This window comes from Nestor notabilis, unplaced genomic scaffold (genome assembly GCF_000696875.1).
Source record: "Nestor notabilis isolate BGI_N333 unplaced genomic scaffold, ASM69687v1 scaffold27723, whole genome shotgun sequence".
Lineage (NCBI taxonomy): Eukaryota > Metazoa > Chordata > Aves > Psittaciformes > Psittacidae > Nestor > Nestor notabilis.
Window position 1 is genome coordinate 70162 of NW_009921958.1, and position 23620 is coordinate 93781.

Sequence of the window (23620 nt, forward strand, 5' to 3'; positions counted from 1 at the left end):
TTTACAAAGTCAAATTTTAAGTCGGGATGTTAAAACCATATTAATTTAGTAAAATGTTTTGGGGGATGAGTGATACCTGTGCACACAAGCACTTCAGATTGGATCAAATATGCACTAAAACTCTCTGTGAGAATCCATCATACATTGGCACTGCTAAACACAGTAAAGCTTGTGTATGTTTAATAGATCTTAAACATTGAAAAATACTATTATTTCAGACAAATATTCTGTATAGCCATGAATTTGGAGGAAGTTGTAGCTGTTTAAAACAGACTGGAAACAATATAGTCTGTATGAACACCATCTATCAGCCCATCTCCGTTGTTATGAACAAACCAGCATGGGATATCGACGCCGCGCTTCGGATCGATTCTATAATCCCTCTGCCAGCCCCTGAAAGGAGAAACACCGTCATGGGAGTATGGAAGCAGAAACAGCACTTTGACAAGGTAATCTTTCCTAAGTCTTTGCTAAGGACTTAATTATTGTTTACCTTGTTACTGTCAGTTCATTGTTTTTAACAATCATTGTGGCATCTGGTTTCTTGGGATCAGACCCGGGATGAATTTCAAGTATGGTGAAGTCAATGGGGTGGAAAAACTGTCCTAAAAATAGAAGCCAAAATTACCATTTCAGGCATGTTGCACACAATAAAACAGGAACAAACCAAACAGACACAATGGAATTTCTGCATTCCCGTGCTGCTTTCCATGTCCCTTCAGGGTTTTGAATGGATAAGTAAAGACCAAGTTTTGTGTAAGGTTGAACACATGCCAGAATTCTCTGTGTATCATCTGTAAATTCCAACTTCTGAGTGCACAGTAAAATCAGCCTTTTCTAGATATCCTTCATGATATCCTCACTTTGTGTCTTGTCTATTCAGTTGTATTTATTACATATTCTCCAAGTCATTAGCTTTCTTACATCAAACAGTGCATGTGTTGAGCTCTGAAACTCCTGGATGTGATTAGAATAAGGCTGACAGCTAAAGAATTTTCACACTCATGCCAGGATGAGCTTTCACACACTTTTGCCCTGTCTGGGCTGGTGCAGGATGTTGCTGGTGCTTAAGTGCTACAGTGAGCAGAGATTTTAGGTTACTTAGTGAAGTACAGGGCAAAGTCAAAGATGATGAAAATAGAGGTAAGGGCTGTAAGTCACTGAACTGTCTATAACATGGTGTACCCACATCATGTGGGCCCTGCACAATTTTCTTGTTACTCGCAATTCATATCACAGCAGAGTAATTTCTGTGTGGAGAGATCATTTATGAGGAGCATGGAGCAGGAAAGCATAAATAACATTCTATCCTTATTCTGCTCCTTTTCTGTTTTGTTACAGCATGGATCTAAGGTACTACCACTGATACACCCTGGCTCACTCTCCTTGGGCCTCAAAATGCATATCAAGACTGAGAAGAGCAGCAGTTCATAATTTTCCACAATAAGCAGACTTATTGACCCAAAATGAATGCTTGCTGCCCTTACCTCATTTTGTAAGTGAAAATTGGGAGGCAATGGAAAATGGCTGCTACCTGTGTATTTTCCAGCAGAGAATGCACACCACCAAACTCATTACACTGGCAAAAAGCAGGATTCATTGGGGTCAAAATTTTGATCCCTGTATTATCAATTTTGCCTTCTACTAGTATTAAGAATGTTATCTGACATGAGGAAAACCTTAGCCAATGCAAGACATTCTGTGACATTAATATATAGTAAATCAAGATAAGGTAATAACTTTGTTTCTGACAAGGATGCACTAACTGAGGTTTGGCAAATCTCAGTAAGCATTTTTCTCAGAGTGCTTGTGCTTAGGAGAAAGAAGAGCTCAAACCACCCAGGAAATCTGTAGGTGGCTTAAGGAGGTTCAAAAACTCCAGTGAGGACAGTGGGTGCTCGTGACTGCAGCAGCAGCAGCAGAGTTTGTGAAAAGATAATGAATAACATCTGAGCTCAGAATGTTTTGTCAGAAATCTTAATGTGGCCAATCAGTGCCATGTTTCCTCTGCTATCTCCATTCAGAAAGACTAACTCCAAGACACTGTCTACAAATTACATAGCCTCATAAGGAAAGACAAGCATGAAAACACTAAATGAAGCCGTACCTAATAATCCATGGGTCTGTTCAGACAGTTTGTCACTTTCCAATGTATACAGTCCTAGGAAGTCTTGGTGGAGAGGATGTTTCTTCCACACTTGGTGCAAAACAATAACAAATGAGGCGCCGCTGCCCATTGTGAGCACCAGGGTTTTTTTTCTGTTAATTATCAAAGTTAAACTGAGGAAAAAAGGAAAACTTGACTTAGGGCATTGTGCTTCCCCGAGTTAACAGCAATGAGAAGAGACATTCCTACAAACAAACATGGCTTTATCAATTGCTTGGTGTTTGTTAAAAGAGAGGTTTTGCTGCCTACTTTGGTCCATGTGAATCTCCGTGTGTTCACAGACAGCCCAAAACTCTTACTGAAGAACACTGTAAAAGGCTGGCTAGCCTTAAACTTTTCAACAAGATGTTTCTACTAGAACTTGTCTTATAACAGCACAATTAATCACAGATAGGTTTGTAATAATGGCACCTCATGCTGTAAATCAAAATGATATTGACAGAATCACAGAAGTTTTTGTTGGAAGGGACCTTCAAAAATCATCTAGTCCAACCCCCTCATAATGTGATAAAACCATCATTTCCTTGCCTGGACGCTACCTGACATGTTTTCCTTTTGTTTTCAGAAAAGACAACCGCTGAACTGTCTAGGTTGGTGCTGGGACACAGAAGATTTGCTTCTGATTGTGTAAGTGACAGCATCCATGTGGCAATTGTAATAAAAAATAAGCCTGCTGTACGAATAGCAGTTCTGCTCCAGTGCTCCTTCTGCTGCAGTGCCATGCTTCGAAAAGATAGTAGTTTTGTTCCAGGTACACAATGAAAACGTAAATAAGGAGGAGGAGGAGGAGGAGATGCTGCCCATTCCTTTTCTAAACTTTGTTTGGCACAGGGACAAATAATAGATAAATCTCATTAAAAATATACCTGCTGACAGGGAAAAATGTACCTATTCTATGAATATCACATTTTCCATTTCTTAAAATGGAGATTGTTTACAGCACATTATTCTGGGTTTGTTTAAAAGACCACACACTATGTCTAAAATTACTCTTTAAATGTTTGCAAGACACTGTTGCATTAAGCAGTTTTACCTTAGTTGTAACGATAGAACGTCAGGGGGAATTTTCACTTATTCCAAACAGAGAAATTGATGAATAATCATTCAGCAGTTACACAACAAAGTAGAACGCAGAATACAGCAGGACTTGATTGAGTTTCTTTTGTGTATTCAGACAACAAATCTTAAAAGTCTATTATTGATCAACACTAAAAAACCTGTACACACTAACAGAGGAGCCTGATAGTCCTTCTTGAAGACTTACCCTTCTTGTTGCAAGGTGACTGAGTCAAGCCAGGTGAACCCTGTTTTTTCATTGCCGTTCTGAATTGTGATCTTCTCAGGAGTTACTATCAGCTTTAAATCCAGGTGCTTATTTGCAATGCCAAGTCTTCCAAAATATGTGTTTTGGATCTTTGCATCACTGTTTGCTCTCTTATCACCAATGAGTTCTCCATTGACTGTGATGCCTAGTATAAAAAAAAACCATCAGTGTTCTATGTAGATTGGGCCTGATCAACTGATGTCAAGGAGTGAGTGTCATGAAAATTTAACAACTCAAGAAAACAAACATAAGGTGAAAACCAGATCAGAATTACTTGGGCATGTTTGTGCCAAAGTAGAATCAAGCTCTGGGGACTGTTCTGTGGCTTTCCACAGACAACAATATTTTATCGAGAAAAGTAATATTTCCTAGAGCACAAAGAATTTAAAATAAATTAAAACTCACCTGTAACTGGGTCAGTTATTAAATTTAACACAGCTCCTGGGTTTTCATTGATATTGAAACAAATGGCATCTTCTTTTTCTGGCACTGATATAATGAAGTGTGGATCTCCATCAACTGCAGAGGCAAATCACTGGTATTTGTACAGTGATACAAAGGCTCAAAGTTCCACATGAACATTTAAGGTTGTGGTGCTGGAACTGCTGATGCTGAGAACTAGTCCCTGCACAAGCTGGATGCCCAGCTCAGTCCAGTCCATCCTCCAAAGGAGCAGTGGGGTCCCAAGGAAGTTGCTACCATCTCCCCAAAGTGAACTACATCCTTTTTCCCCTCATCTTTCCCAGGTACATGACATATATCCCATGTCTCTCAATCACTGCAAAATTTGGCACATGGATTGTAGGTTCAGGATGGCCACCTTGAAGTGCTTATCTCTGAAAGCCATGAAAGTATTACTGAGGGCTGGAAGCTCATATAGAGGCAGTTACCAACACTAAGTGCAGCAATGGGAAGGAGGACTAAGAAAACGCCCATGTATAATCTCAGTGACTTGATCTTTAAAACATATTTAGAGATGTTTAAAACAAATTAAAATACCAACCCCTTTGAAATGAAAAATGGCTGCTTTTGTGGAAGGGAATTATCTAAAAGGTAAGACTTGTGCAATTAAATACCCTCTCTGTTCTCCTTCTAAGCAGATGCTACTCACCACTAGTATACCATGTGGGTTGTGAACCATACAGGTAAGATACTTGTGGAACTGTAGAGAGAGTGAAGAGAAAAGCAAAAAAGGTTAAAAAACTCACAGCAAAATGAATATTTACACACTATCTGCACAGTACATGTAAGATGTCAGGAAGTTAACATGCAAGGTAAATTGCTAATTCCATCCTAGGTTTTAGAGCATATAATCCATGGAGTGACAGTTTGTGTCCCTTTTGAATTAAGCAAAGCTTCAGAGATAGATTTCACTTGTAGCCTAAATTGCTTTGAGGGTTTCCACAAGACACAAGTAATGTATCTGTAGAACACAAATGTCTCAGACTTCAGGACTAAGCTGTGTATCAGCAAGGAAATGCAACATCACCCTTTGAATACTTACGAGGCTTTGACATTTGGTTTTTTTTCCAGAATGAGTTTAAGTCTTTTCAATGAAGACTTCGCAAAACTAAAAGGAGAGATTGAGAGAGACAGAGACTAACTGCCAGAGCAAAAACTTAAATGTAATTCTCTCATTTCCAGGATTGCACAGCCAGCAATCTGAAGGGTCTGTTCCTTTCTCTCTCTCTCTCATGTAAGTTCTTTCTGTATAAGTAACTGAACATATTAATTTAGCCAGAGATGGTGATATTATAGTCCTTTGCTTTATATAATTCCAGAGGAGATGCAAATTCAAGTCCATCCTCTGCTTTTGGGGAAACAGCTTTCAGGAAAAAATGGTGGTTTGATGAACTGGTATTTACTCCTTAAAAGCTACTTAGTTGAAACTGTTTAATCTGGTATTGTTCAACCTGTAAATGTGTTTTTAGCAGTGAGCAACATTGTAGCAGGAGCAGAATTTGGTAGTATTTGTCAAAACACAGTTGTAAACCCAGAAAAGGCAATTTCTATCTCTCCAGTAATTTCAGTTGGTTGAATCAATTTCCTTTGACAGACGCTGCTTAATTCAGAAACTTAAACTAATGACTTACCCAGTTTAGAAGCTGTGGCAGCCTGTGCTGTGAACGAAACAAAACGTTATTTTAGAGGCTAGAAAGAATAAAAAAAAATCTCCCACTTCCTTCTTTCCACCAAAACCAACTCCAAAATCTTGTATTTATGGATAAAATTCTAAATATTTAAAAAAGAAAAACTTAGTCAAACCAGTCTGTGTAGTACTGCAACAAAGCCAATGTCATGAACTGGCAGAAAGCACCCTCTGATCTTCAGCAAAAATGTTACTTCTCCAAAGGCCTGGAATTTGCTGGGATAACCAGCTCTTTGATTCCTCTGTGCCGTCTTGTTCTAAAGTGCACAACTGGGAAATCAGTAAGATTTACCCACCTGCTTCCACATTTTTCTAGTCTTCTCTTTTTACAGCTGAAGCTGTGGGGATGTGTCTGAAGACAGGGCTTTGTGCAGAAGTAGCAGCAATCACAGCATCAATGAAGACATCTCTGTATGAGAGACTGCTACACACAGGGATCTGCCCTAGAAAGTTTATCTGTACTGGGCCTGAATTTTGTGGTGATGAGATGCTGAAATGATCTGAGATAGGAGGAACAATGCTGAAAACTGTATTTACAATTTTGTTCAGCTGAAAAGTTTTTATCTATTTATAACACACTCCTGATTTATTCACCAAGAATCTTATTAAACTATTGTGTCCTAGATGAGGTAAGTGATGCAGGAAATCCATCTCTAACAGTTAAAAATAATAAGTAAATGTAATAAGAAATGTACATACCTTCAGCTGTTCCCATGGGCAGGGGAGCAGTGAAAGGAAGAAAAAAAGGAATTTTGTTTCAGTTGTGTAATTAAACAGGAAGGATTCTGAGAAAAACAACCTCAAACAGACAAAAGCCCCCCAAACCAAATAACGAAACAAAGCAGGTGATGGACAATTCAACCCATATATTCAGTATTTCACAATTCCACTTCTCCCCAGTGATAGAACACAACACGTGTAGGTCAAACAGAAACATGCTGAAAGTAAAAAGCTGTTATGTGGGGCAGTAGAACTGCAATTGATTATGCATACAATGAGCACAATTAGTAATTGGTTTATTGTTATGCCATTTTTACATTGCAGAATGTACCTATTGGGTTTACTCTTTTGTGGGTTTCAAGACATTTGCTTCATTTATTAGTTCTGACTGGATGATTCAATAGTCCTGTTTGTGAATCTAGACTCTAGGGCGCGTAAAACTTACTTTCTTTTCTTATACAGCAGCAGTGTTTTGAGCATTTTCTCCTATTACTACTCTACATTTTCTATTTACAAAGAGGATTTACTTGGAAAGAGGCCTTTGTACTACAAGTACCTGGGAAGGGGAAGGAAAGAGCTGAAGATACCTCTGAGTGGATGCCACTTCTGTCAGATATTTGGGTAAGGTTTTTCATTTTATGGAATCCAGTAAACTTAAAGCTGTTATGCTGTATAGTGGCTTGAATGTTAAATTAAACATGAAGTATTTTTATGTCAGGATCCTGTTATGATAGTTACAAAAAATAAAAAAAAGCAAGTTTTCTCAGCAGAATGCCTGAAGAATTACTCAGAATTGAAGGGCACTTAGCAACTAATTGGTTTCAGAACTTACTCCAGTAGAAAGAAAATTCCACTACCCTCCAGTAAGCATCTCTGTTATGCTCAAATGCCTTAAGTTACCCTGTCAAGTTCAGGAGATGAGGCATTTCTTCATCTAGAAGCCAGCAGAGAGCCCACGCAGAGCCTGGCAGGAACTTTTAAGGGGCACTAAGCAAAAGTTTGTGGAAAAATTAATGGCTGCTAATAGAAGAGATTGAAAAGCCTCACAAGAAGTTTGTCAGACCTGTTGAGTGAGGGAGAGAAGAGGATGGCCTGAGCAACACATACAGATGAGGGTGAGGTGGCCTGGGGGTGCACTGAGCAGATAGCATTGGCCTGACTTTGCTAAAGACGAACAGAGTTACTTCATTTCACAGAGGCTAAACAAAGCAGCTGAACTGGTTGAAAGCACAGTGTTGCTGAGCAAGGAGTTCATAATGAGCCAAAGGATCAGAGGAGCTGAGAACAACTTGTGCATTTTCAGTATAATTGCTTCTCTTTCTGCTATATGAATACTGTGTTTTACAGGTATAATCTCCTCCTTTTTACAACCTGATAGATCCTGCACAAGGAAGATCTATGCAGATTTCATGTAGAAAGATGTTACTACATCTATGCCTAAACTGAAGTATGTAGAAAAATAAAGGAGAAAGTGATATGAACTAAACTGAATATAACTGATTATTAGATTAGAACTGCTTCTTGCTTTTTGGTTTTTGATTCAAAATACTTTATATATTTAGCTTAAAGTTACACGTATTTTGAATTTCTAGTAATTTGCCTGTACAATTCAGTAATGAAGGATGGCTTGATGGAAATGAGCTTTACAATGAAAAGTTATTTTGCATAAACCTTACAAGTGCAAGGCTTAGAAAATAGATTTTTCAGATACATGTTTAAAACTGCGCCCATACGAAAGTGTTTCTTAGGGGAACATGGATGCTCAAATAAAGTAAAATTGTGAAAATGTCTATACCTTCAATGGGTTTATCAGCAATCCCATCTTTATTGTCATATTCTTCTGGCTTTGTTACCACCATGGATGTCAGTGGTGTTACAAACTTGTATTTTAGTGAGAGATCCAGGGCTTCAGCTGTAAGATTCTCCTTTTCTTCTCCTGTAGCTGCAATACTGAATACAAGTAGAGACTCCTGGCATCAGTGATGGCTAAATTACTCACTGAACTCTGGATGAAACATTTTTCTTTAAACTGAAGTTGTTTCTCTGCAGCTAACTTAGCAAAAAGGAGTATTTGTTACAGTCTAACAGCACTTCTGATTCCACTGGGTAGCCAAGAAAAAGGCAAAACTGTGCTTTATATTTGCAGTAATATTAAATTGTGTAATTTGCAACCTGAAACAGGAATACTGAGGTTGGGGAGGAGAATAGATTGGGAGATTTTTCTTACTGCTTTTTATGGTTTCCCATTGGTACCTCAGTTTGAAGTGAATTTCAGCTTCACACCCTAGAAGCTGCACCAGTCAGATGGCTTAAAGGGTTCATAGCTAAGATGTTATTCTAGATATAATTACCGTTTTTCTAGGAGCTGTTCAATGGTGAGATAAGCCCAGAGCCTTTCAATGTACTCTCCAAATATGTATTCTTGTTCTTGCAAAGCTTTAGCTGTTTGCTCAGCATCTTGTTGTGTAGTATATGACAGGGCGTCATTAGCCTGTTAGGAATAAGGAAACTTTTCTGTATCGTAAGTAGCCAGATATCCAGGACCTACCAAAATCAAGACCTTCGCATCTGAAAATGTTATTAAATTGAAAAACAGTCTGGTCCCACTTTCCCAGGAAATTTTTAGTGTTGTATCAGGATCTTTGTTCCATTGCTTCTGTGAAGGTTAGTAGTGTACGCTGTAGGCCATAATGCAGTTTCCAAATTCACATGGCAGTTGTGTTCATTAGAATTTGGCTACTCGGGGTTTAAAGAACTTTTCTTATGGTGCTGATTTCCCACAGGAACCTGTTAAAGCAGATGTGCTGGCTACCTGACTAATAATACATTATTTGCATTTGAAATATATCTAATTTCATAAAATATATTTACTACATGACAGTGCACAGGGCACATGTGCAGTTCACAGTATTTAAGATAACATGATCTGTAATACATTTGTGTTGTGTTTCTTGAATATCAGGGGCAAATACTTCTACAGAATCCAGATCTAGAGAAGCATTTAGATCACTTGGTTTGTATTAGTAGTAGATTTTGCCTATTTTAAGAGGAAGGTATTTCAAATATTCAGCTGTCTTATCCATCAGTTTTCTTCTCCCAGTGAAGACTAATGTCTGTGACACTGAACATCTGGCTCCTGAAAGAGCCAGGTAGGGTATTTAGAGATTAAACTGAAAAAAAAAAAAAAGAAAGAAGAGATAGATATCTCTGTTAGCAAATATAATCCAGTCACTGCTCAAAATTTGTTCAAGACTGGCCCTATCATACCGGACTGAGTTAGGCAAGTAATTTGCAGTGTTAAAAGCAATGACTTTGCCGCATTTAGTTTCTCACATGTGCAGTAACACCTGTCACTGAGGTAAAGAAATACCAGTAAATATTTTAAGTATTGCCAGCTTTGAACTTTCAGACATTTTGTGCACCTTATGTAAGTCAAAGAAATCCACACTTACACCTTCACCTCTCACATCGACAGTCAAATGGTTTTGGTTGTCGTCTATAAAGCGTCCAGCCACCACAATCTCAGATCCATCGTAGAAATGCTTAAAATTGGTTCTAGTTAGGTCTGATATTTCATTTTCTGGGTAGTTTAACTCCACATTAATAAGCATAGGATTTGACACCTCGTCATAAAACCCCTACAGGATGGGAAAAAAAAAAAAAAAAGGAAACCATTTAACTATCATTGTTTCTGTAACTCGTAGGTAGATCTGTACCCAGAAACACCCTCCCACCCAGCAATGAAAACTGAAAGTGTAGCTTAGAAGAAATATTTAAAAGTTCAGTTAAATCTCAGAGTAGAAGGCCTAAAAATCTACAAAAAGTGGAGATCAGAAAGCTCATACCAGCTCTTTAGTGGCACTAAAAGAGAGGAAAAAAAACCTGAGAACAACATGCTGTGGATGATGAGTTCCATCAGTGTTAATCAAGAGGGATCCCAGGCTTCCCCCTGTTTGATAGAAATAAGTTTCTAGATCTATTCTCTGCAGAGTCTGAAATGATGACACAAGCCAAAGGAGACTATAGGTATTTGATTCTGGTAGAGCTTGCAATGAAATCCAGTATCTAAATTCCTTGGTGAAGTTTTCAAATGGCTGCTATTGGAATGTGGGAAATAAAAAAGGTCACCTCTGTACTGCCTATACCTCTTCTTATGCCTTATATGACTAAAATGCTTCAGAAGTATGGTAAGATATACCTGCTCTCAGAAAGTTCCTAAAAACAGGGCATCTAGAGTCCTTATGCTTTGTCATCCATCTCTTCCCTTGACATGACATTAACTACATGATCTATGAGGTACAGGAGAGAAAATGACTGCAGCAATTTTGCTGCATACCAAAGTGTCCTTCAGAACCATGACTTGTGTCACCCTATGCCAAGTTTTAAACCCCCTTCTGTAGCCCAGGGTATCCCCCTTCCACCGTCTGCTTATATAAGGGAAGGGGAACATTAAATGCAGCTAATATTCTGATTACAGCAGACTCTTGAGAATCTCGGTATGAGATTACATTTTGGGATTTGGATTACTTCAAAATAAGAATGTCTGTATAGTTACCTGAATTAATGGATCGCTCATCTAATGTAAGTGGTGATTACTGTACCTGAAGCTGTAAAGCTGCATCAGAGTCAGGATAAATGCGACGGGCCAATCCTTTATTCTCCAGTGCCATCTTCTCCAAGAAGTTGTAGTCAACGCCATAGCCAAACCCAAGATTGTATAAGGGATATTTTCCTTCAATGGCTTTTTTCACATGTGCCTGAATTTCCTGAGTATCTGATATGCCTGCATCAAACCAGAAAATGTTGGAGTTTTCTTCTTAAATAGATAAAAAGATCATAAAATGAAATGTGGCTGTTGTGTTTGGACTCCTTCGCAGCCATTGTCAAAAACTTGTTTTAGTAGTATGGTGCTGGTACAGTAGCATTTAAATCATTAAAACACACAGAAATCAAAGATGGAGGCAAATTTTAACTAAGCTTTTTTTTTTTTTTGTTAGCTAATTCACTCTCTTTATTATTCCATCCAACACAAACTTACCTACGTTTGGCTGGCCGTCTGTTAACATGATAACGATAGAAGCGCTTCTCTTGGGCACTATGTTTCCTTCATGAGCAGCATTCAGCATATCAATTCCCCTCATTATACCACCATGTAAATTTGTCACTGCAAGACAGACATAGAAATTTGGTTTCAGCATAGACAATCAAAACAAAGGCCCATTTTTCACTGGAATCTTATGAGATCTCATTGCAGTATGAAAATTAAAGATTTGGGTTTGCAAGTGGGGGGATGTTTAGATGGAAAAGTACCTGGATTTTTGAAATATAAGGAAAAATAGATGTTATATTCTGAGTACATTTCAACTTTAGGAGCGTCTCATCAGTAATAAAAATAAGCAGATCTTTAGCATCATGTTCACAGACTGAACTGATAAATTAATTTACACAAAGACCTATTGGCAAGTTCAGTGAAGTGCTTACTGCCTCTAGTGTCAATGCCCCGAACAAACTTCCTTGCTTCATCCAAATTCTCAGGAGTCGCCTTGATTAACTTTTCTTTCCAGGTGTGTACTTCACTACCAAACAGAATGAAATTGAAGAAGTCATCTTCTTTCATGTCATCTAAGATTTTTAGAAGTGCTTCTCTTGTCTATAAGACAAAGAGATTTAAATGTGTGGTTTAACGTTTAATGAAATATGTGCTTACAGATTTTACATGATTAATGTCTCAGCATTTGGTATTTTTAACTTTTACACGGTGGTGCAAGAATTCTGAGCTTGTTCTGCCCTTGCCAGTCCCTGTGTCTGTTTCACAGTAACTCTAGCGAAGTCAGCCAGTTGCAATTACATCTGGTAAATCTTTGCAGCCGAGAGGAAAATCAGGTTTCACAGCATGGATTGTTACTTACACTGAGGTAACCTGGCATAGCAAATAGAAAGCGATGGGAAATGGGTAGCTACGTTGTGGAGAAGCTCACATGCAAGCAAGCAAGGATATTTTGATGCACCAGAACCTGAAAATTCTGAGCACTGGATTGGAATGACGAGTCCTATGGAAAGAGCTGCCACTTCCTGGAGGACACAGAATGAGCAACATGGATAATGCACATAATACTTCATGCACATGTTAATTTTGGAACTGTCCAGTACACATGACAGAGCTCTCTGGAAATGTTGATATTGGCAGTATTGAATTAATAACATTTATAAGTAAGTAAATACAGCCTAAATATATAGAATTTTGTTCTACAATAATGCTTCACAATAGTACTTAAGGTTCTGTGTATTTGAGAGGTTACAGCATAAAACCACCTGGCACAGCTTAAGCAGTGCTTACGCACTATCAGCCTCCCTGTCCCTTCCATCACAACAGAGGCTCTTTCACTGGGACTGCATAGTAATGTAATAACTTACCTGTTCTATTTCTCTTCCAGACATTGAGCCACTAATATCTATTACAAAAATAACATTCTTGGGCAACTTTGGAAGATTTGTTGGTGCAAAGAAGTGCACAAAGTAGCCATTTACAATCTGGGGAAAAAAAGAAAAGCCAAAACCAAACCACTTTTGTGTATCATAAAGATAAAACTGATAAGAAGAAATTACTCTCATTTTGTGTCTGGCCCCTAAGGGGTCTAAAAAGGTTTTAAAGGCTCCCCCTTGACCAGTCTCATCTCTGTCCACAGGGCCAGGGGCTTCATTTAAGCGCAAGCCTGGGCCTTTAGTCCCTGCCTGAGCTACCCTGTAAGAATGCCTGTCTCCAGATGTGTCACAACCATACCTGTCCATGGACTCCACTGATTTGGATCCCATCTGCAGACTGACTTCCCACCTTGACACTGGGCTGCCTCATCATTACAAACTTGCTTGGTGACCTAGACTCTCAGTTTAATTTGACCAATGTCTCTGGGTCTGCCTTGCTTAGGTACTGTGGGGAGTGGGCTCGTGGCTGGTGAAGCCCCTGTGCTGCCAGCTGTGCTGCCAGCTGTGTTAACACATTCAGCTCCCTGTCCTTTAGTCAACAGCCGGCCCTTGCTGCTCCCTGAGCTTTACAATGCAGGCTAGGCTGTTCAGCAGCTCAAAATTTCAAGCTGTCAGATTTACCTGCAAGTTATCCGAAGTTGTTCTTTTCACATCATATCTTACAGTAAAATCCCCATCCAAGGCAGACTGTGAGCAATTTGCACAGGTTCGCTGCTGATCAAGAGTTGGCTTGAAGGAGATATGCCCCTGAAAAGAAAGGCCGTCATTAGATCTGAACCTTAATAGCTGAAAGGCTCCTGCAGAACACAAAGAAGTTTGCATTTTTGTAGAACTAGTATATTTATACTCACGGATATGAGAATAACCTCATTTATCAGGTTAGGTATTAGTTTCTATCCATATGTATTTATATATTTATTGATGGCTATCTGATATATGAAGGCTGCTCTCTAGAGCTTTCTTCACTTGTTTACTTCCCCGTCAGTACCCAGGTTTTCAATTACTGGTGTGAGACAGGGCCTACTGGTTTGGGTACAGTATCATGCTTAACAGTTACGTGGCTTCTGAACTGCATGGGGATGGCCTTCAACTTGCTAGCTTGGGAGTGAGAGCTCATTTGCACAGACAAGCCTTTACTGCATTTTCCCTATTTTTATCTCCTCTCACTTCCATTGGTAGCACCAGCATTCTTATTTCAGAATTGTAACCATAACACGTTGTGGAATGCAGTAGTCATTTACCTTTTTCTCTGAAAAAGTTTTTTTAATGGTATTTTGCAGCTCATTGGTGATGAATGTTCCTTCTGCTTCCAGCTCAGTGATACCTTGGGGCTCAAAGATATTTACTTCAATCTGAAATATTAATTGAAAATGTATTGTCATTGATTACCTCACAACGTATCAATATAGCCATTTCCAGGAGGATCAGCAGGCAACTACAGATGTGAAAGAGGGATTTTCACAAAATCAAAAGAAATTTACTTTTATAATTTAGGATGGCAGTCCAAATCTACACTTGTGTGGACACACCATCTGCCAAACAGGCCCTTTTATACACAGAAATTAAAAACAAAGCTAGAAACAAATAAACCTTAATAGAAATACAACTTGTTTGAAAGCTACATACTGGAATTTTGTAAAATGTCAATAAATATTCAAGTCCTTCAAAAACATAACCCAGCCATTAGGTGTGAGCTGTGCCCAATATATTTCAGTATGCCTTCTATCACAGCGTGTTTAAATGCTGCTGCACAAGCTTTTATAGATGCCGAGTCTCGTAATGACTTTTATACAGCATTTTCTGGGCATATAAAGCAGAAAAACTTTGCCTTACAGCTAGGTTTTAGCAAGGCAATAGGAATGAACAAAGGTAAGTTTTGGCACACAAAAGCCACAGTATTCTAGAAAGTGATACCTGTATCACTGCAATTTAAGATGATGTCGTTTCATGGTGATGTGTGAAAGGCATAGTTTATGCTGTAAAAGCATTTATAAAAGCTGATAGTCTTCTACTTTACCTCAAGGCATCATAATGGCTTTTTCAGGTTTCTGTGCATGATTTCTATTGGAGGCTTAGTACCCGAGTAATTTGTCAGGCTTACAAATGAAAACCTGCACTAAAGCATACTGGTGTGGACTCCCCCTGTGATTCATTGGAAATACGAATAACATATGGGCCTTTAGCTCACCTGTGAACCAATGGGAATGACCATGGTACTCCACTTTCAACAGATGTACAGAATTTCATCATCTCTTAAGTTACAGGCCAATTTGATACACTTCACCATTTACCTCAAAATCTTTGACAAGCTGCTTTGGTTTTACTTTGATGAACATCTCATATCTTCCAAACTTTCGTTTCAGCAGTTCCTCATAGGCGAGTTCAAAAGTGACTTTACTGGCTGCTTCAATGTTGACTGAGACAGTGAATTTTTCTGTTTTTCTTCCTGAAGCTCTGTATTCAAGTGGGTAAGAAAAAGACTTTTCTTTATCCTCTTTTGCAGCATTTATTGTTTGGGTTGGTGGAGTATGATTTTTAAAAAGGGATAAAACAAAGATAGGAATCTTGATCTATTGCTAAAATCATACTCAAACTGTAGAATCTATTTCAGTTTCCCAGTGAGCATAATTCCAGGAAGAGGTCATACAAGTCAGTCAAAGCTGCAGAAACAGTCTTTTGTAATTGCAAATACTGCCTCTGTAGCCAGAAGTTATATTTCCTTTTTATACTTTACACTACAGTAACTCTAACTTAATGATTGTTCTTCGTTCACATAAAAAACAAACTTCAGAAATCTGCCAAAACAAAGTATTTCCAACCTCACAATTTGCTAGGGGATGGTGGTGTGGAAGCTACACAAGACATCATTCTTACTTGACAAGACCAGCAGTCTCTCCCCTTGAAACAGCCTTCTCATATTGCTTTTTTGCAACTTCTTTTTCCTTTATAGTTCCAGGGTAAGTGACACCATCAATTGTCCTGCAGATGAAAAAGTCCTAGTTTAGCTGACTGGTTTGCACCAATCCATGAAAAGTTAGTACAGGCAATTCTCTGTTTATTGACTGGTTTGCTGGAAAGCGCTTTCAGGAATCCTATATTGCCAAGATTTGAGCACTTACACTGAAGCTAGTCTTCTCAGTGGATTCAGCTGGGATGAAGAGCTCTGAGCTCAGTATCTTAAGAGAATCTAAACCAATTTTTACTTTGAAAATTAATTAGATCAAAACAGGGCTGATAGTAACACTGCTTATACCTGCCATACTCCTAACTTCAGCAGCTTGACCATCTCGTCTCATCTCATGGCAAGCCAACTCTGGATGAGACTCATCTGTCCAAATGTAGCTGTCTACAGCTGAACACTTCATCCTCAGACTTCTTACACCATTAAACAGGTGTTTCTCATATGGGATTAATCTCATCCTATAATAAAAGTTCTAATGTGCATTAGGAGCAGTTGTGCCCTAAAAACCACTGTTTCTTTTCACTGAAAATAAAGTAGGCAGAGTGTGATTAGCAGAGATGGACATGTTTAAACTGAATTAAACCTCATAATGGCATGAAAATTGCATATTATTGCAACTAAAGGTACAAATGTAAAGGAATAATTCCATTTCCTGCCTTTCATTCAGGTATGATTTTTAAATGAAGAGATAAATTAAGCTTTAATACCATGAGGGAAATGAAGTAATAGATCTTTTCTGGTTTGATGATACCACAGTAAGTGGTACTTCTGAAAAGGTGAATGGATCTCCAGAGAAGAGCCCCCATTCCCTAAGGCCCATGATGATGAATTGAAATAATTGAAAATTAGTCATCTTTTCTATAGAGGTACCAATGTTTGCCTTTCTCCAAGTGTCTTGCAAGCTGAGTTAATAGTACCAGAAAATTACCCAGGAGACATTTAGAAATCTATCAAATGGCAATGTAAAAATGAACATTTGGGTTCAGTTTCTCCCAGTTGCATTTGCAACAATACTGTGAAGATTACACACATGCTGAAGTTGGTAATGAAGGCTGTCTTAGGGAGTTCAACATCAAAGAACACTTCTTTGTGCACGTTTCCACGATTGACAGCTTGACTGGTGATGACATTGTGAGCAAATCGGGAGGTTATTTTACTATCAATTTTCATGCTACAGATTTCTATCCCATCAACAACCTGGACATTGAAAAATACAAAAGAAAAGAAGAGCTGTTACACTGATGGCTCTGTTAATCAGCCATAAACACATTAGTTAAAAAGAAATCATGGTAGGGAATTCTGTCACTCCAAAACAAAACAGGAAACGCCTAATCATAAGAACTGGAGCACAGCTGTGTTTTTTCTTGGATATCTATCACATTGCCATCATGGTGCTAGTCCACAAGTTATAGCTACAGCATCTGTAACAAAATGCTACCACCACAGCAAACATTCTGCCATTATAAGAACTGTGGGGTTTTTCTCTACTGAGACTATCACTTTTGTTTATGGTTAGTCAAAGAACACAACTTCCTACTGCTGCCTCACTTTGTTAGTGTCTAATTCTCAGCTGAGTGGATGACTCTTTGAGCAGGGATATAAGCAGTCATCTTGCTTAAAAATAGATCTAAATTATTCCAGATGGCTTCTTATGTTATTCTCAACTTCCTCACAACTGGGGCTCATTCTTCTTTAAACAAGCAAACAGGTGGGGCAATACTTATTTTCTTTGATTGCTCAGGACTGTGATTGCTGGAGACTATGTGAAAGCATAGATAACAACAGACGTGATTCTTCAGGCAGCTGCACAACAGCAATGTCTGATTCTTGCAGCAAAACCAGCATTAGCAAGAACTTCACAGTTTTTACGGTGGTCCTGATCTCGGCCCAGCTGATTAAGAAAAGGTCCCTACGCAATCAAAGCATCTAAGCATTGCTGAAGGGGAGTCCAGGTGCCAAGTGGAATCAGCCTCAGAGATGAGGTCTCTTGCTTTCCTTAGGAACAACTACAACAGAAAAGTAAAAATACACCCAACATAGAATGGATGTCTGTTAGATATAGAGAGGTGACTTCAAACAACTTTGCTATTTATTCAAGTACAATAAGGTTAAAATCTTTTGTTCGTTCTCTTTCATTGTCCAGGAGTTTCCATCTGAGCTTGGAAAGGATCCTTCTAGTCAGTCCTACTGCCTAAACCAAGCAACTCCGGGCTATTCCCCTCATCATACACACTCAGAAACACTCACTTGCTCTGACTGGACTCACAGAAAACATGCTGTGAATACAGTAGAAACATTTTTCTCACTATAAATCTTTCCCAGTAGCCCGGACAAAACCAAGCTTTACTCACCAAGTCGTTATCAGCATTTCGTTTCTGTAAAGAGAAAAACGGGAAATATTACTAAGGTAGGAAAGCTGCTTTTAGAAATAAATCACTTAGCACCTGTGTAGTTATCTTCTCCTTCCAACTTAAAGAAGTCCTGGAGAAGGAAGGCTTGAGAAAGGTCCTCATTAGTAAACTGAAGTAAATTTGAGGGAAGAGGAAGGCAGCTGAGGCAGGTATAATTACTTTGCTTTTAACATTCCTACTTCTGGTGGATCTTTTAGTTTCCATTTGATGTTAGTGCACCTTAAGCACTGTGGGTCTGAAAGATAAATTAAACTTTAAATGTTGCTGATTCTGTATTTTGCTCAAGTGACACAAGAAGTTGTTTTCTTTCAGCTAAAAACCAATAATGGACAGCCTGCGAGATGAGGGGAGAGTGAGATGAAAAGGATTGAATGCTCAGTGCCATGAGTAAATGTCATTGAGACTAAAGATCACGCTGGTATCTGCTTAATGTGGCTTCCTTAAGTATAGGTTGTCTGTGGGGTGACATCAAATAAAACCAACCTCTCATTCTAACATGAACAGGTAAAATGGTAATCCAGCAGGCTTAGTGAGAGGCAGTCACTGTGAAAGGCTGCATGGAGGAAAAGTAAAAAGCTGCTAGAACTTTTTTTTTGGCATATTTTCGCCCAGAGTAGGTGCAAATATCAGAAGCTCTACAAAAATGTAGTGTGCTCTTCTAAAAGAGCAAACAGACTTCAAACATAGTGCATCATGTTACAGTAATGGCTTGTGTAACTCGATTCCCATAAGCTCAGTTGCACAAACCTTATCTCTTTTGGCTCTGAGCACCTCAAGGGTAACATTTTGTAAAAGCATGTTTACCTGCTCCACCAAACAGGGTAAAGACATAGCATAGTATCAAGTCAGGTTACACACGTCAGGTACATTTAAGGCTTTTGGTATCTTTCACTTAGGAATTTTACAGGTTGGAAGCTGAAGGAGAGAGGGTTATTTTCTGTTTATTTTGGCATTTTTTCCATCTACTGTAGGGCAAGGTTTTGGGGAGGAGGCTTCTCAACTTCTGTAAGACTGGCCAGAACATATGTGTATGTTTCTCTAGGTTCATCTTTCAAACTGTTATTGCCACACAGGTGATTTCTTTGTGTATGTCCCTCATGTTTCACAAACCTATGTGGGCTTTTTTAATGCCTGTGTGGAGTATGCATCAATTCAAATCCATCCTTTCCAAAATGGAAATCATCTTTTCTGTATCTATACTGTTATTGTGGCTTATCATTTCCCCTTACAAAACATGAACTGAGGTACGGACCCTGGGAAATGAAAAGCCGGAAGCAACTGAGATGTCAGTCTGTTTGGTACAAACTTTTCATTAAAGTGGAATTATCAAGCAGTTTAAGAATACAAAAACCTACAAAAAAGTGTTCTTTAGTTACAAATTCTGCAATTCTGATGACTACCTCCTAAATTAAAAGACATTTTACTTGCATTTAATTAAATTTACAGAATTGCTGTTGTGCATTTTCTTTATCAGAATTCTGGGTTCTATAGTGGTTTTGAAGGAGTTCTGTTCTGATTCTGTAGATATTTTGGGGGCTACTCTGCCATTCTCATTGCTCTAGTTGACCCTGATCTGCACGGAGGAGTGGGTTAGGTGACTTTTCCCTTCTTAATGATTCACTTGGATGTAGCTAGAGACCTCACTAGCATCATGGTCATTTTTAAGCCACGTGGACAGAAAGTTATAGTGTCCAATTTAAAAATGTTACACAATTCTAGACCGAAACAACATTTTAATATGCTGTACTTTGTGTAATTACAGTTACTTGATAAATGTTTCTATAGTGGTTTCACATATTTGCCAGTTGCACTATTAGACTTTTCTTGTTTTCAGTTGTATAACAGTAACAATTTCTGCTTTTGTTTAAGATTTTGTTTAATTGTTCTGCTTTTGTTTTGCTGTCAGCAAAACAGCAAAGAATATAGGTGCAAAAAATCATAGAACAGTTAGGGTTGGAAAGGCCCTTAAGATCATCTAGTTCCAACCCCCCTGCCATGAGCAGGGACACCACACACTAAACTATGTCGCCCAAGGCTCTGTCCAGCCTGGCCTTGAACACCGCCAGGGTTGGAGCATTCACAACTTCCTTGGGCAACCCATTCCAGTGCCTCATCACCCTCACTGTGAAGAACTTCTTCCTTGTATCTAACCTGAACTTCCCCTGTTTAAGTTTAAAGCCATTACCCCTTGTCCTACCACTAGAGTCCCTAACGAAGAGTCCCTCCCCAGCACCCTTGTAGGCCCCCTTCAGATATTGGAAGGCTGCTATGAGGTCTCCACGCAGCCTTCTCTTCTCCAGGCTGAACAGCCCCAACTTTCTCAGCCTGTCTTCATACGGGAGCTGCTCCAGTCCTCTTATCATCCTCGTGGCCTCCTCTGGACTTGCTCCAGCAGCTCCATGTCCTTTTTATGTTGAGGACACCAGAACTGGACACAATACTCCAAGTGAGGCCTCACAAGAACAGAGAAGAGGGGCAAGATCACCTCCTTTGACCTGCTGGTCATCTATACAAATTAGAGAGGAAGAGCAGAGAAAAAGAGAAATTTGAACTCCCAAGAAAACAGGGAGGCAAAAGATGGCTCCTAAAACAGTACTTGCTGAAAGAAGCCCTGATTTTACAGCTTGGGAAACTAAAACACAGCATGACTAAACGATTCAGCAAATACTCTACAGTTAACTTGAAGCGACTTCTGGGAGTTCACAAGACTAAATGAGGTATTTGTGTTATATCCCTCAGTACTACATAGGAAGCATAAGGTGTTAAAATTATATCCAAATCTACAGCACCATTAAAGATTTCATCATCCCGAGTGACACTAATTGGATATCACAGAGAAGAGACAACAATGCAGCTAAGCTATGAAAACTACACTATGTGGTTTTCACTGCTGCCAAAATGAGAGGGTTGTAAAAGGCTGTATCATCACTACCTGTGCTTTGAATGCTTTGAATATGTAGTTCTACTGGTAGTTTTGAATCTAGAAAAAGCTTTCCCACCCTTAGTAGCTGCATGCATAGGAACAAGATGCGCAGGTGCATGTAGGGATCTTTGATTTGGGTTTCTGTTCAATTCTTAGCAGAACTGGGTCTGCCAATTGTGTTTACCTGACTATGGATTTGAAAGCAGCTTCGAAAGCTTGAAGGTCATCATCCAGACAGACTTTAAGCCATGCTTCATCACTTCTCACTGGCATATTACTGCTCAATGAAGCTAAGGCAGGGATGGGGCTGAGACCTTCACAGGACATAGCAGTCTCCTCCATTTCAATCAAATTACATTTGCAAAAAGATATAACAAAACTCGGAGATGCGACTGACATTTCTGTAGGGTTCTGCATGTACAGATAGAGCAATGCCCACAGCTTTAGCCATTTTCCATTTAGAAAGGTTTTAGCATTGCAAGACATACAGAGAACAACAGGTAGAATGGTAACCAGGAGGAAAAAGCTGCATTGTATCAGGGCTATGTAACGGTTAAATAAGAATCCATGTATCTTCCATTTGCTGCAATAAATCTCAAGCTGATTTTTAAAAGTTAGATACATTATTATCCTCCTTTTCAAAGACAAAGTCTTGGCAAAGACTATAACCTAATCAACAGAAATTGACTGTAAATTGCTTTGTCCTGTTCTACCCACTAACCTACAATGCTCCCTAAAGAGGTTTGCCCTCTGCAACTTTTCATAGTATATAACTACTGAAAGAAAGGAAAAGAAATTATTGAGGTGAAGAGTACTGGCCAGCAACCTAAACTAAGAAAATTAGGCGGAACAACAGGAAGCACTCGCTTACTCAGAGATCCAGTTCTGACTGGAACAGCCCCTTTGAGGGACAGAGATACATTGCATGTATCACGCACATCTCTTGAGAAAAAACCTACCATGTAATTTTGATAAGTGGAGATATTTATCCGGGTGTTACATCTCTTTCTGCTTCTTGGAGGCATCTTTTCACTGATAGTCTACATTGCTTCACAATTGCTAAAGTCAGTGCCCTGGCAGCGCTGATTATTTACACATTTAAATATAAGACCACTACAACATTTTACCATTACGTGGTGATGACAGGGAAAATAGAGGAAAGCAGTGCTCTTAAAAAGAGATACAGGAGAGCTTCAGAGCTGATAGAAAATTGAGGCTGATTAGAGGTAAACTAGTCTGATGTTGTGCGCACTGGTAACAGAGAAGACAAACCTCCTGGTGGCAGCACTGTATGCGCTCTGAGAAATGCAGCTAAATGGCAGGAAGTTAATCCATGAACGGGAGTCCCGGCTGATTACTTACCTTGATGTTTCTGACACGTGTTATCAAAAAGTCCGATGATGCAAAGGCAGGAATCAATAATAAAATACAAAGCAACAGATGCTGTTCCATTTTGGAAAAAAGTATGGTTCCGATCTGAACGCTATGTGTAAATATATAATGCTTTATTTACTGAGTGTTAATAAATAACCCAGTTATTTATTGACTTTGCATAATCTGCAGAATACGGTTACAAAATACTGTAGCAGAATTTACAGAATATGTCAGCAATGTCTCTTCTATGTAGTATCTCCAAACAGAAATTCAACCACCATTTCTGTACAGGCACCTGCGATTGATCTCTGCTCCAGACTCACTTCTTTTCTGAACAAAAACCATCATCTTTCTGATACTTTCTTAAAGGCTGTCCCTGGCTCAAATTTGTTGCAGCCATTAACAGAGCTTGCAGTCTCTTAAACCCGTTTATGCTCCTCTTCAAAACTACCTGGTTTAGGAATCGACATTTGACACGTGTTCTGGGTAGTTCAGAAACTTCCTATCACATGTGTTCCCATTCATCTTCGTGGCTAAACCCAGGTCCATGCTCCCAGGGTCTTGCATCTTGCAGTCAGTACCCATTCACCCTGCTGCTGCTACATCTATTCTCTATTTATTATCTTGACAGCATTAATTCTCTTGTCATCTTTTTAGGTGGTTTCATTTCCCGCATTGCATGACACACAAGCGTTGAGGAGCGGGAGTTAAATGCTCAGTGTCAATAAAACGTTCAAGTTTACAGAAACTGAGGTATGTTCTCTTTGTCCTGCAGTCAGCTTTCTGAGGCGCGCGGCTGCCTGAGGGACACGAAATAGGTGCAGGAGCTCCTTTTTAAACCCACCCAGAGCTTTTCAAAGCACTCCTCTGCCCTATGCACAGGTGACGGAATGCCCTCTGCCAGCCCTCCCCGGCCACCCGCCCCCCCATGGGGCCTGTTACGATACTCGGGGGTGTTGTGGCTCTGCTGCCCACAGCGCTGTCACCGTGGCCCCTTCCCCGGGGCTCAGCACACGGGTCTGACGCCAAGGACCCTCGTCAGACGTTGTTTTCGAGCGGACGCTTCTGTTTTCCCGTCGTAACAGGCGGGGACGCCCCGGCTCGCTC

General features: G+C 39.4%; 1 protein-coding gene across 2 annotated transcripts; it reads right to left on the minus strand.

Annotated features, from left to right (window-relative positions):
* Positions 1-263: 263 nt before the first annotated feature.
* On the minus strand, positions 264-22591 carry ITIH3 (inter-alpha-trypsin inhibitor heavy chain 3). Of its 2 annotated transcripts, XM_010011381.1 has the most exons (20): positions 22502-22591; positions 16836-17002; positions 15718-15822; positions 15135-15297; positions 14085-14195; positions 13465-13590; positions 12775-12891; positions 11842-12010; positions 11399-11524; positions 10962-11143; positions 9813-9998; positions 8712-8851; positions 8156-8310; positions 5585-5611; positions 4603-4653; positions 3897-4010; positions 3432-3636; positions 2108-2280; positions 494-605; positions 264-393 (listed from the first exon to the last, which is right to left on the minus strand). In XM_010011381.1, exons 1-20 carry the CDS (start codon positions 22589-22591, stop codon positions 264-266), a joined length of 2649 nt encoding a protein of 882 aa, XP_010009683.1. The 2 variants fall into 2 exon arrangements, with proteins under 2 accessions (XP_010009683.1, XP_010009684.1); XM_010011382.1 differs by lacking the exons at positions 5585-5611; positions 22502-22591 and adding an exon at positions 6340-6345 and having other exon boundaries at positions 16836-16975.
* Between the last annotated feature and the right edge of the window lie 1029 nt (positions 22592-23620).

What these genes read in the sequence shown, in the direction of transcription:
- ITIH3 (XM_010011381.1), bottom strand. Translation starts at nt 22,591, where the DNA reads ATGGAACAGCATCTGTTGCTTTGTATTTTATTATTGATTCCTGCCTTT. An exon ending in AATAACTGACCCAGTTACAG is followed by an intron (nt 3,637 to 3,896) that starts GTGAGTTTTAAT and finishes TTTTTATACTAG; the next exon opens with GCATCACAGTCAATGGAGAA. An exon ending in GTCACCTTGCAACAAGAAGG is followed by an intron (nt 2,281 to 3,431) that starts GTAAGTCTTCAA and finishes TTTTTTCCTCAG; the next exon opens with TTTAACTTTGATAATTAACA.